Source organism: Ruditapes philippinarum, unplaced genomic scaffold (assembly GCF_026571515.1).
Source record: "Ruditapes philippinarum isolate M1 unplaced genomic scaffold, ASM2657151v2 ctg2623_1_1_1_1, whole genome shotgun sequence".
NCBI lineage: Eukaryota > Metazoa > Mollusca > Bivalvia > Venerida > Veneridae > Ruditapes > Ruditapes philippinarum.
The window spans coordinates 1-14722 of record NW_026857465.1 but is presented as its reverse complement, the minus strand read 5'-3'; the positions used below and the strand labels follow the sequence as shown (position 1 = coordinate 14722).

General features: G+C 32.6%; 1 protein-coding gene across 1 annotated transcript; it reads left to right on the top strand.

Moving 5' to 3' along the window:
- Positions 1-4136: 4136 nt before the first annotated feature.
- LOC132749848 (uncharacterized) lies at positions 4137-9434 on the top strand. The gene is made up of 4 exons (XM_060739759.1): positions 4137-4748; positions 6567-6659; positions 7143-7209; positions 9170-9434. The coding sequence occupies exons 1-4, from the start codon at positions 4354-4356 to the stop codon at positions 9188-9190; spliced, it is 576 nt and encodes a 191-aa protein (XP_060595742.1). The 5' UTR covers positions 4137-4353; the 3' UTR covers positions 9191-9434.
- Positions 9435-14722: the final 5288 nt, after the last annotated feature.

Sequence of the window (14722 nt, the reverse complement as noted above, 5' to 3'; positions counted from 1 at the left end):
GTTGGAGATTTTTCTTCATAAAGAGGGAGATTTTAGAATTTGCAATAAATAAAGGAGAAAGTTCTGAGGGAGATTTCTTTAATTTGTGAAAATATCCCTTATTTTAAGAAAAATCTTTGAAAATATAGCTGCAGAAAGTGGGAGTCTCCAGCTAAAAGTAGGAAAGTTCACATGTATTAATTAATTACCAGTTATCATACTATTCAATCATCAGCAATGTTTGCACAGGCATTTCACAAATACCCACATAAATGAGAGTCTTTCTTAAATGCTTTATTACACAGAGGTCATGTGCTAGTAAATAGCCAGTTTTGACTTAGATAATATACATTTGTATAGACTATATTAAATTAATGGCATTGAAAATACCACCTTATTTCAACACATATACTATAATTATAAGAATCAGGTGTCTGAGGAAAGTAAATTTGTATTTATGGTTTTATCGTAAGACTAACTTCTGTTCTTACTTAAATAATTCTTAATTTGTTTACAATTATACAGAAGTCAATAGTTATCCCCTGGTAAGAACCTGTCCTGCTGTAACAGTCTGGCTGTAAAATCCCTGTAAATGTCCCTGCACTGTTAAATGGAAATATCCATGCTATATTGGTGCAAAAACATAACTCTGTGTTATTATTGATAAATAATTATATCATTTTTGTAAGGTGCATTTGCATTAATAACTTTATGTGCATAGATCCCTGTGTATACGTGTATTTAAAACATATAATTCAAGGACATATGTTTGGTTTTGTTATGAGTAACAGATGTTGTTGTTTATATTGTCACACATACTGTACCTGTTGTACTTGATTTAAGATACAAGTTTTAGATTATACGCATTTGAATTTATTTTAGTTTGATTGTGTTGAAAGCTATAAGCTTGTTTATTGCATGCTGTCCATGTGTTCATTTGATTAACTTAAAAAAAGTAATATTGAAATAATTATCATAAAAGTGTATTTATGTAGTTATTTTTGAAGTCATTATATATAAAAAAACTTAATATGGTAATTGTTGAACATTTCAAATTAATATCGCACAAAGTGCCTTTGCAGAAGTACATGTATTTGATTATCATTCAACATTAAATTGATACATTTTTATAGTCATTTATAAGAATTATAAAGAATAATTGGGACACTGTCGGGTTGCTTTATAAAGTTGTATTTGTTTAAAGTGCCTTTTCATATATTTTTGGCAAGAAAACCTTGTAGGTTAGTTCTGTTAGCACAGTTTTAGGTTTATTGTCTGTACATAATTAAATTTAAGGCCTTTGTTTTGATTGAAAGGGATACATGTACCATGTAGGTATACTATTTTTTCTTAACTCAAGTTATCAAGTGGAGATGTTGACAGTATCTTTCAGGGAACCAGTTATTAAAACTTAAATACATGCAGGTATATATATTCTGTGAATACATGTTAGATCAGGGTCTGAGATTATTAAGAATTTTTTTAATCTCAAACTCAAATCTCAGATATTTAAAATTTGTCAAAAACTGTCCGACCAATAAAATCCATGAGATTTGAAACAGAACTCACAAAAATATTTTATAACATTGAGGGCTGAACTCTTACTAAATATGGTGTTAAACCCAAACACTGAAAACTATCTTTAATCAAAAAAGAAGACAAACATCTGCTAACCTCCAGGATGAGGGGAGGTAAGTTTAAATCGTTTATAATTACCTCCCTTGACTATCTGACCACAAGGGAAGAAAAAATTGGACTTCATATGAAACTTTATGTATATTTTGTTTATTGAAACCAGATTTAAATTAAAAAGGTGTGTAACTGTTCAATAGACATGATGATGTAAGTGATTAAAATGATTTTTTACAGCAAATTGTGAATGAACTTTAAGTAACAAAGTTGCATTTTTAATAAAAAGAAAGAAATAAACTATTGTATACGTATATTATATATTGTTATTTTTTGCCTCAAAATATTACTAGATCAATGAGAAATAATGACAAAATAGGAGAGATGTTCGGAAAATACGTAGACTTTCTTCATAAGATTCAAACGCCGCACAGGAAAATAAAAATCTACAGTTAAGTGTTTTCCATGTATATACCGTAAAAATATTAATAGGATATTCGTAAATAAGAAGATGAATGTCTGAACATTTTGATACCTGATTGAAAAATGGCGATCGTACCTTAAAGGCAGCGTTTATGTAATTGAGGATTGCATTTAGGGAATATTTTTGGTTGTGAGCAAATAATTATAAAATAAGCCATGTTGATATAGCACTGTTAATAATATCCAGAACAAAACCATCTTGCATTGTTGGTATTAAAGTGTTCCATAATGTAAAAGCAGACGATAAATTTTAGCTTACGAAAAAACAAAACGTAAATAAAGGTTATGGTGTACTTAAAGTAATGTCGGTCGATGCATCTTTAAAAATAGCTTATTTACAACCAGGCTCTAACTTTGGAATACATGTACATTGTACTTATATTGGTCTTCGCAGTTAACCCATTACGTCATATACACGCCTTTTAACGCCTTTTTCACCCCCCCCCCTTTTTGTTGTCTCAAATGGTGAAAAAATGCCTTATTTAGGCCCCAACACTTGTTTTTGTTTGAGAAATGTTGTTAAAAAAAGTGACCACTTTTTCGGCGCGGCCCCCCAACCAAAAGATACATCAGGGGGTTGCCAGAAGGGGGATGTGCCCCCTTGTGTTTGGGGGGTTTGAAGGGGGGCGGAGTCCCCCTCATCGCCAAGAAAATTTTGGACTTGTGAGAGGCTATAAATGACCCCAGATTGATTATAAGGTAACGTGTAACCAACGCTGAAAAACATTTGACTCTATCTCAATCCATTGAGAAGTTGCAGCACTTTGAAATCAATTATGAGGGAAAAAAACAATGCAAAAAAGTGATTTTTGGCAATTTTGAGATGTCCCTTCGTTGCCATGGTAACAGAAAATTTAAGCCTGAGCATGTTGTTGCAAGGGCAATGGTCCAGTTAACATTTGTGCCAAGTTTGATTAGTGTTGAAGCAGTTTTTATAGTATTATAGCAATTTGAACTTGTAACGGGAGACTTTTCAATGAAAACAGCCATTTTTCACAAAATGCTCATGAAGTAATGGGTTAATGAAAAAAATAAAAAAATCTACAAAACAACAATTTTTCTTCAAATGTATATGTAAGGCCATGTTTAAACACGGAAAACGTGATTTTGGGTAATTTCAGGTATTTTCATCATTTTATGTTAACCTCTTACGCGATATACACGCCTTTTAACGCCGTTTTAACCCCCCTTTTTGTTGTCTCAAATGGTGAAAAAATGCCTTATTTAGGCCCCAACACTTGATTTTGTTTGAGAAATGTTGTTTAAAATAGTGACCACTTTGAACGGCGCGGCCCCAACCAAAAGATACATCAGGGGGTCGCCAGAAGGGGGATGTGCCCCCTTGTGTTTGGGGGGTTTGAAGGGGGGCGGAGTCCCCCTCATCGCCAAGAAATTTTTGGACTTGTGAGAGGCTATAAATGACCCCAGATTGATCATAAGGTAACGTGTAACCAACGCTGGAAAAGCATTTGACTCTATCTCAATCCATTGAGAAGTTGCAGCACTTTGAAATCAATTATGATGGAAAAAATCAACGCAAAATAGTGATTTTTGGCAATTTTGAGATGTCCCCTCGTTGCCATGGTAACAGAAAATTTAAGCCTGAGCATGTTGTTGCAAGGGCAATGGTCCAGTCAACATTTGTGCCAAGTTTGATTAGTGTTGAAGCAGTTTTTATAGTATTATAGCAATTTGAACTTGTAACGGGAGACTTTTCAATGAAATAATTATTCAAATTCAGTATTATTTCAAAATTTTAACTTTTAAGATAAAATCCCCTTAAAATTGCATGTTTTTCTTTTTCATGCAATGTATAATTAGACACAACATTGAGATAGGATCTTTGTGATTGGAGAATAATACCTGTACAAGCTAACAATAGAGACTAGATCACAGGATCATCTTCAAAAGAAAAAAAAACTGGCACAAAAAGCATATGTTGTAACAAATATAAAACTATTGTGAAATAATTATCAATGGATTTGATCTAGTCGGTGACTAATATATCTTATCACAATGTAAACAGACCAAGTCTACTTTAAAATCATTATACTTGCCAAAACAAAACTGTATTTTTACATACAAAATGAAATCTACCCTATATAATTTAAATGAACAACTTTAATTTGATAGGTTTATCCTTAAACTAATAGGGAAGTTCGTTTTGTTTTGATATTCCAAACTGCGTAACGTTCAAATAACAGGACATTTCTTACTATATGAAATGATAAAAAGTATAGAGCTATTAAAACGGGTTTAAAAATGGATATTTACAGTCAAACCAGGGAACGTATTAAGGAAACTTTGGTTTCTCCAAACTCCCGGCATGCCTCAGTAAGCGACTCCTACACCGTATCAATGTTAAGTGTTCGAGACCCTATTCCCGACGACGAGTCAGATCTTCTAAGTGAGATAGAAGACGCAGACGACAGCGAATTTCTGGCGGAAGCCTCGTTTGCAGGGGACGCTGATGAACATATTAAAGACCCGTGTGCAATTTGTTTCACCAATCGTAATTATTCAAAGAAAGCTACTCATTTTTGTAATGATTGTGGACTTTTGGGACATTTTCTGTGCGAACAGTGTTTAGGCTTTCACAAGAAGTTTACCAACCATAAGTCTGTTAAATCATTCGCCGCAGCAAAATACAAGAGAGGGTATGTTAAATCTTTAAATTACTTCCTTAGTTTTAATTCTGATATTTTATCTTTTATTTTAAAGATGTACTATGCTCATCCTTGAGTTAAATATTTTAGTCACAGAAATTTATTGAAATCTATAAAATTCTAACTGGATATGTCTAATTTGAATAAAAGAATGGATAAACTATATATATGGGAAGCTGCATTCCCTATTACAGGTCAAGAAAAGTTGTTCCTTTCTTTTATATGTGTAGCAATTATCAATATTTTCTAATATTTTGAGCACAGTATATCTTTAAGGATTTAGGAGTTTTTGTTCATTTTTTGTTGTTTTGTGATAAAGCTAATACAGACTATTACAGACTGAATATCATTGCACAGATAAAAATCATTTAAACGAATATATACCCTCACAAATATCAAAGTCACACCCCCCATGTATTTATTACACATGGTGTTCCGTACAGCGGCGCATTCCGTGTCGGCAAAGTGACATTATCCTCATCTAAGGGTATATAGCGAGTAAACGGATGAAAGTCAAAATAAGTTTACATTTTGCCATAATTTCTGACAATATTATAATTTTTCATAAACTATTGATAACCCATATGGCCCATGAAAATTTCTAAAAATATCTATAAAATTACCTGTAACGTTCAATTATCAAAAAGAGTGGGTCAGTCTTTTTATATTTTAGGCAAATTTATATTTTATCCTAAACATTTCCAGTATCAACTGTTGGTCAATCACCATTATAACAGTCAATCTTATGAAATATATAGTCAATTCAGCTCAACTTGAGAATGAAAAAAATGAGCATAATCACTGTAATAAAAAAAAAACGCATGTCATTAGTACATGTATTGGCTTACCTAATGTTTTACAATACGCATTATTCATAATGTAAACCATTCATTAAATTAGGAAATCGTCCAATTATATCGATTAGTTTTGTCATACAAGCTTCAAATGTTTCTGTATTTTTTGCGCATTATTTATGAAAAGGTCATAGAATTAAAGTCATACATATATTGCCAATGAAAAACAGTTAAATAACAGAGGACAAAATCTGTATTGGTATTAAAATTCATTGTTAACAATTAAAACATTGCGTGTGTTTCTGATATTCTCGTCTCTGACTGTACCCATGACAATATTTTTTTTTGTCTGTGCAAAAACTTGTGATAAAGAACTATACTGTGCTCCTCTTAGTTCAGGGTTCTAAACGCCTTGAAGCAAGAAAGAAAACAACACATAATACTTATGGTACAAAAATTGTCATAAGCTGTTACAATTACAATTTAAAAATCCAGTCGATTATGATCATAAAAATGGCTTTCGTAATTTGAAGTTAGTCCGTCGAACCTTTAGAATTATGTACTTAAAATTCATTATGTCATCACTTTATCAAGTCTATACTTCCCATGATTCTCAGTAACTTATATTGTGTAAGTTGTTTATATCATGACTTAGATGACATTGACTATTGTCCATACAAAATACTATAAACATTACAGGACCGACCGATTGTTTCTTCATGCGCATGTTCTAAATATTTCTTATTACACTATTATTGTCCATACAAAGTACCAAACATTACACGACCGTTTGTTTCTTCACGCGCCCTTCTGTGTAAAAAACAGGGCGGACAAAAACCCTCCGGTGAAATTAACAAGGCGGACAAAAGCCCATAACACACATATTTGGTTTTTCTACAGAGCAAAATATTCATTTTTGAGGCGTTTAGTAAAAATTGCAATAAAATCATTTTCATTATTATATAGAGATAAGGGGTTGTAATTAGGTTAATTTTACTTTTTATTTTGATTTCAGTGGAAGTGTGACAGACATACAAACAGAACTAGAGAATGAAAAACAAAATGTAAAATTTGCCAAGAGAGAAGTTACCGAAAGAAATTTGCGCATGTAAGTTTTCCAGGATCTTCTATTATATGCTGCGTTAAAAATAACATTTTCTTTGTCACAAGAGCATACTTACTAGAAAATTGAAAATATGAACATTCTTGTGACGAAGCAGTAATGAACGACAGTATAACTTGTATATTTTAACCCTTAACTTCCGGAATTTTTTAAAAGATTTGCCCAGCTTTGAATTTTGAACAGCCCATTCCAAGTTTAGTATCAAAAATAACAAAAATACAATGGAAAGAGCCTGGTCAGACTGCATATGCTATTCAGTTTCGGTTCCAATCTATAGTGTATGGTATAAACGTATTTAATGACAGATGCACATTTTACACTGATAAATGCTTAATCGATATGCATCATTGCTCTGTTAAATGCCCCTTTGAGAATACTAAGTAAAGTTATTTTGAAATGCTTTGCCTTTAAACAGCAACCAGAATCTGTATATTAGTAGTATATTATATTATATTTTATTAATTTCAGAAAGGAACTTGCAGTAGATTTACAATCAGCCAATGTTCAGTTAAAGGTGTTGAGTTTCAAGTTGCAGGTATGTTTATGTACATATTTTGGCATGTTAAAGCCTTTTGCTAGGTATCCATACTTACTGAATACACGAAAAATTCATTCTTAGATCACAAAGCTTTCCAGAAGGATTCGTGTCTTGGCAGTCTTTAACCTGTAGTTAAAAAGACATCTTTGGAAATAAAATAAGGTGTTCACAAGATCTCGGTTTTGTTTCAAGTTTTGATTTTGTTTTTTTGATAATTGATCAAGAAACCTTTATTGTTAAAATGATCATGGACATTAATCACGTTGTTGCGATTCTATTATAGATTTTATATAAACAATCCTTAAAAGTATTTCCAGTGACTATTTGAATTCAAATCAAGACATTTTAGGCAAGGTTTCCATGTATACGTCATCCGACTGCTTCAACGAGAATATCGGACACAACTCAACTCAACTCAACTCAACCCAAATATTTTATTAAAGTCTCATCTATGTGCATCTTTACATATATTTTAGAAATAAAACACAACATTTTTACACAACACAAACTCCTACATAAGGAGTTATAAGAGACTGTAAAACTATTAAAATAATATCTAAAATATCTACTTTTTAAGAATAAAACGTCAATATTTAGACACAATCTAACATGAATTATATGGTCAAAGAGGTCAAATTTGTGCCTATCTGTCTATTAATTATAGTACTATGACAATAATTGTTTGAGCTAACCCTGTGTATTAATACTTTTTAATTCATAAAATCGTTTAGCTAATACCCTTTAAAGTTAAATATAAAATTCATGATAATAAATTTCCTTTATTACAATACATTGGAGGAGTCTGTACACCTGAAAATTCCAGGCTGCTTTTTAAATTAGCAAGATCAATATTATACCACACAGGCATTAAATCCATATAATTTCATTCCTGTTTTCTATATCAATAGCAATATTCCTATTTTAACCTATTAATAAATACATGTATATCTTGATAAAAGAACTTTAAAAGCACCTTACTCATACTTGTTGTACTTATATACATGTATTTACGACAGTTTGTATTGTTAAAAAAACCCATGTAAAAACCATATAAGATTAAGTAAAAATTCAACTTATGACTAAATTAGTTAAAGTAAAAAAACAATTTATCTCCTATACATCCTTAAACGTCTTAGCTGCAGTATTTGGTAGCAGGCTTTGGCAGAATATCTAACAAATTCAAAGTTGTTTAGTACATAACATAACTTTTCCATGTCAGACAGAGTATCAAATACATTATTAATTTGACGTATTTTCACCAACAAATCTTCTCTGATATCATTATATTCTGGGCAGTGTAAAATTACATGTTCAGTGTTATTTTCAACGCCTGCGTTGTTCGTCCATCGGATGCGCGAGAACGAACGGACCTAGCAGCGTTCTTTTTTTTTTATCGCAATAGGACCATCGGATGGCAGTACATCAGAGTTCATTTAAATGAAAACTTAATATGTGCATGAATTCTTTTCATGAGATTTCAGATCTTACAGACAGATCTATATGTTAGTACTTCTTTATGTGAAATTAGAGGCTTACACAACCATTTACGTGATACAGCTTTTTTTTACTAAACCGATGAAACCAATATAGTTCTTCTCTTCTTCCAAATAAATACATACTGGCATATAGATGTACCTGTCAGATCTGAAATCTCAAGAAAAGATAAATCATTTTGTCACGGTATCATTTTTTAAAGAACAATCGAGATAATTCTGATTTTTATGAATGTGTACATCTATGATGAAATGCCATCTGATTGTCCGATTCCGATAAAAAGAATACTCGGTTTTTTCCCGCGCATGCGATGGACAATCAATGAAGTCGTACATATATGGAATATCGCATATTGAAAATAACGGGATCCGAATACATAGAAATCCTGTCTTAATCACACAATTCCAATAGGGTGACAAAGAATTTATAGATTGTATAAATATCGTTGTATTATATTTTACAGTTGTCAGAAGACATGAGGTAAAGCTGGAGATGAATATCTATCTGCACATACTGGCAAAAAAAGTGACACAACCTAATGTTAAATGGCAAAAACTTCCTGTTGATCTCATTAGAAACATTTCATCGTTTTCTATGAAAACATTGTGTAATCGTCATTGATGTATCATAAACTTTTTTAACTCACGATTGGAAATCATTTTTATACAAGGATGATTGTTTTTTTTGACACCAATTTCAAGCGATCATATCTTTAATATAAAATATTGTAATTGATTTTAATAGTTTGTCATTTTTTACGTAAACAATCTTTGAATCAATTTGCTTGTAAAACCTATTTAATTCATGTAGTGAGCATTTAAAAGGTTATTTAAATGTTGTTTCTACTGTCACATTTCAATGTTACATGTTAATGTGCATTTATTCTTTAAGAACTTTAAATTTGAATTTCTTCATTAATGTTATTAAACCCTGATTCAATACAAATTATTTCAATGGCTTTGAACAAATCACTTAAAAGCCCATGCTTAAAGTTACTTTAGACAATGTCAAAAACAATGTTTTGAATGCCAGGCTATTTTTATTGACAGTAACAGTCAAACATCAATAAAAATGCAGTTTACAGTTTATTATATCTTTATAAAGTATCATATTTTCATAAAATCATAATTCTACTGGAAAGATTATTACAAGAAACAATGAAGATTGCGTCTACTTTTTTATTAACATTTTTGTCAACCTGTCAGAGCATTGAATGTCCTGTGAGCATCGTATTCAACAGCTATTACATCGGTGTACTGAGGAACTTATAATTGAATTATGTGAGCAAAAATGTTTTGAGACTGTTCTTCAAATGTGGAAACCAGCTCACAAATGAAATCATCTAATAATCGTAAGCTACGTTTTGGAACAATTCACTGAGATAAAGGGACACGTTGTTTTTTGAAGCAACTATACATTATGAGTTAAATCCTTGACTTTATAGGAAGTTAATGTAATTGAAAAATTGCCTGTTTAAAACTATCACATTTCTTAAGTCTTAGTACAGGTTTAGCAAACATAATCTGTATATTTCTTTTTTTTTAAAAAAATTCTTTGGGTTTTGCTATCAACTACAAAAATTATTGCATTGCACTTTTTAAGGTGTAAAATGCCAAGAAACGAAACATGAATATTTGTGGGGCATTCTTCATTTATAGGTTATTTCCAAATATGTCTTATTCTGAGATGATTATTTATAACTGTTTCAGTTTTCCTTTTAATATGTTTTTTAAACACTGGATTTTTATCCAGAAAAGCACCCAAATAATTTCGTTTTATGAGTTCCTTTTAATTTGTTTTGCTACATCTAAACATCACTAACTAAATCCCAAAGTTCAACTTCTTACATGGCTTCCTTGTCATTTTATGTGAAGTTAAATAGAACCAATTAAGGGACGAAACAACTGCCAGGAGAGGGGGAGGGAGTTGGGGGCACTGGTATATTCAGTTTTATACACTTTAAAGTAGGTCGAAAAGTGATAGAGCCAGTCTGAAAAGTTCTAATGTAATCAGATATCTCTTGTACTTGGATTGATCTTAGCTTCGTTTATATTTTCTTCATCGTCACAATATCAATATTAATATCATTTGAATCATTTTAAAGCACTCTTTCTCAAAGATTCTTGCTACACCACTAAGAACTAAAAGGTTTTTTTGGCACAAAAACATTTGTCTCCCAAAACAAGGTATTATACTGATCACTCCTGGGAATTATGAACAGAATCCCCCCTCAGCAGTTTGACCTTTGAAAGCCGGACAAGATATTTCTATCTATAGCTCTGGCTGCCATTTTGTGCACCAACGCGACACATGCCGGCGATATGCACAACTGGGGATTTAGCTCTAGTGGCCTTTTTGTGCATTGAAAAATAAACGTGCTGGCCATATGCACAACTAGGGATGGTACTGATCACTCCTGTGAAGTTCCATTGAAATCCGACCAGCAGTTTGACCTGTGAAAGCCAGGCAAGAGTTTTCTTCTTATAGCTCTGGCGGTCATTTTGTGCACAGAAGCAGAACGTGCCGGCAATATGCACATCTAGGGATGGTACTGATCACACTTGCATAGTTTCATTGAAATCCCACATGCAGTTCAACCTATGAAAGCCGGACAAAATTTTTCTATTTATAGCTCTGGTGGCTATTTCATGCAGCGGAGTGGAACATGTGGGCGGGATGGTACTGATCACTCCTGTGACGTTTCATTGAAATCCCACCAGCAGTTTGACAAGATACAAGAAACTTTATTTTAACATTAGCAAATAAGCTATTTACCGACAATAACAAAGACATAAAACATATACAGATCTGAAAGTAAAGACATTTAAAACCAGTAGCAACTATAGGCACCAAAGAAAAGAAGCAAGATAAGAAGAACAATACAATAAGATGGCAAAGCAAAGTATAATGACATGCACAGTACATACTGTACTTAAAGGACTAACAATTTAAAAGTAATAAACGACTGTAGTATAGAATGAGCTGACAATTTAAGTACGATACATGTAGCATTATGGAATAAATAAAAACAATTACAATAGAAATATAAATTAATTAAAATGGTAAAAGTTAACATCTAGAGTTTATACATAATTAAAGATTTACTTAAAAAGGATTAAATATAATAAATTGACTTACTTAAAAAAAATACATAAAAATTTATGATAGAACTAAAACTGCATAAAAAAAAGATAAAGCACATACAGGGTAACAAACAAAGTTAACTAAAATTAAGTTGCATGCACAGCCTCGTGGAAAGGAAAATAGGGAGTTTTAATTAGAACAAGCATACAAGCCAGACAGCAAAGGTACAACTAGCATAAAAATACAGGGTTTAAAGGAAAAATAACATGCAGCATTTCATCAAAGCATCAACGCAAACTAAAAGGCGATGCACAAAAAAACAACAAACAAAGCAAACAAACAAACATGCAGTCTAAGCATTATACATAAATTAAAACTAAGCAGTTAACAACACGTAGCAAATTTATAGACACATAGCACACTCAACTTGGGCCACTCCAGACCTTGACCAGTCTCCCAAACTCTTTGTAGTTTTCAACCTGGCGGATGTCATTAGGGAGACTGTTCCATATTTGGGCGCCTTTTAACCTAAAATAATTCTTACCGTATGTTATTGTTTTGACCATTGGAATATTTACATTTTTTGATACCTAAAAAAATAATTGGAATCTTTAAATTGAATTAAAACATTTATATATGGTGGTGACCTGTGAAAGCCGGGCAAGATTTTTCTATTTCAAGCTCTAGAGGCCATTTTAAAGTTAAAATGACGGTGGCTCAGGGTTAAGTTTAATCAATAAAACTTCGCGATTTTAGAAATAAAACGTCGGGAGTTTACTGAATAAAACTTCGCCCGCGCCCCCGCTTATTAGCGTGTTTTCGCCCCGCGATCCCACCAAGCGAAAAGTCGAGAATTAACAATGTTAAAATGGCGGGGGCACAGAGCCCAAAAAATGCTAATAAGCGGGGGCGCGGGGCGAAGATTTAAATTTGTACCTTTCATTACCTGTTCGTTTTAAAAATTAAACTACACGTTGTTTCAACAAGTGCTATCACTACAAAAATACATAGCCTCGGAGTTTTGCTTTGACAATTCTATAGATTTTGATTTTGAAGATCAAGGTCATGTAGGAGTTAAGTTCAGATGCATTAATGACTATTAATTTGATTTTTTTGTTAATATTTTGAACAGATTTCCCGCCAAACTGACTTTAATTTGACACCTTGGAACTTCTCAAGGAAACTCAGTAGCACCTAACATTATCTACAACATCTCATATCCCCAAAACACCAAATGATATCTCTAACTTTAAGATCAGTCTATGCCTCTTCTGGACTGCTAAGAGTTAATGGGCTGTAAGTGATTTGATGAAATTGTGATGTGTATACAAGTATGAAAATCTTATGAAATTGTCTTAAAATTCACTCTGTTTATTTTTTTTTTGAAAAATGGAGACTTCTTACACTTTTGGTTTTAGTAACAACAAATTACATGTAAGTACATTTCATTCTAGCGATTAAACAGTTTCTGTAAAGGGGATGCTAATTTAATTGAAATTAAACTGAATTGACGAATATTTCGCCCTTTATGACAGTAATGTATCAGACATAAAATGACTTAAGAATAAATACCCAGTTTAAAAAATGGAATTATATCCTAATGAAAAATAAACTGGACTTCCGCTTCCGGTCATGGTCGGACGTGTTTTGAGAGGCTCCTTTAACTCTGTTTAATTCTTTGGCTTTATTTGACAATTCCAACAGTGGAATGGATCTAGATATGTGTTAATGAACTATTAACGATCTTGGATTTAAGAATGTATAAGAACACGAAATGTAAGTGTACGTAAGAGACAGTAATGCTACTGTTATTTCTTATTATGTCAATTCAATTCAATTCAATCCGATTATCAAAGACGTTACAAGCGACAAGGGTCATGCTGAGATATTTTTCATATTACCTAAGGGCATAGCGGCAAATTTGACCAGTGTTCATTAGCTTATTTACGATGGAGATAAATCCTATCATTGAATTTGAACAAGTGGCCACGGGTGAAAATACCGAAGTAAAGATACCAGTTACTACACCTGACGTCACTATATTAAACGCTACAGACGACAATTATACGTGCATTTCTCCTTGTTTTGATCAACAAACAACAGGACGGACATGGACCTCATATTGACAATAGTGACACAACTTTTTTTTACGAATATAATAGGCTCGGAAGCCTTTTTCGTGGTATGCCTTCTGTAACTTTTGTTGCGACCCTTATAAGAGACTACGCATCTAGCGAATCAGATTTAGATAACGTGAGATCGCAATTATTTGAGGTTCTGAAATCTAACGAGGACTTTCCATACGGAATAGACTCCGAGCTAAAGAGGCGTGTGTTTAGAGGTAGAGGCGATCAAATATCTATTAAATTGGCAAACGACATATATACGTTGTTGTCAGTAATGGAGGGAGAGGTGTATTCCGTCATCAAAGAAATGATTAGTGCAACTAAGGTTCGAGCCTCTTCACAATCGTCTACACAACAAACGCCAAGGTCAACGAGAAAAGGGACAACCGGAACCGGAACGACACTCAATACTGGAACTGCACCTTGTCATATTGAAATTCAGATGCTTAAAGACACCGTTTCCAGTTTACAAGCGGACATATTACTTTTAAAGCAAATGAGTCATGCCAATGATAAATTGAGCACCGACCAGGTTAATTGTATCTGCTCAACAGTTAAAGGAATTACACAAGACATCGTAGACTGCAAAAAGCAGATCACTGATGCAGTAAGTGAAGAACTCTCGCAATGTAATATCATTAAAACTTCAAGTGCATCAAATGAAGGTAAACATCGTGTGATCAAAATATAACTGAAAAATGCTTAACTCAACATGTAAATGACCAATCAGAACCCTGTTCGTTTAACGATGAAAACGAAAATCACACAGAGCAGGTAGAGACTTAAATATCTCTGAAAAGCAATGT

What these genes read in the sequence shown, in the direction of transcription:
- LOC132749848 (XM_060739759.1), top strand. Translation starts at nt 4,354, where the DNA reads ATGGATATTTACAGTCAAACCAGGGAACGTATTAAGGAAACTTTGGTT. An exon ending in GCAGCAAAATACAAGAGAGG is followed by an intron (nt 4,749 to 6,566) that starts GTATGTTAAATC and finishes TTTTGATTTCAG; the next exon opens with TGGAAGTGTGACAGACATAC. An exon ending in ACCGAAAGAAATTTGCGCAT is followed by an intron (nt 6,660 to 7,142) that starts GTAAGTTTTCCA and finishes TATTAATTTCAG; the next exon opens with AAAGGAACTTGCAGTAGATT.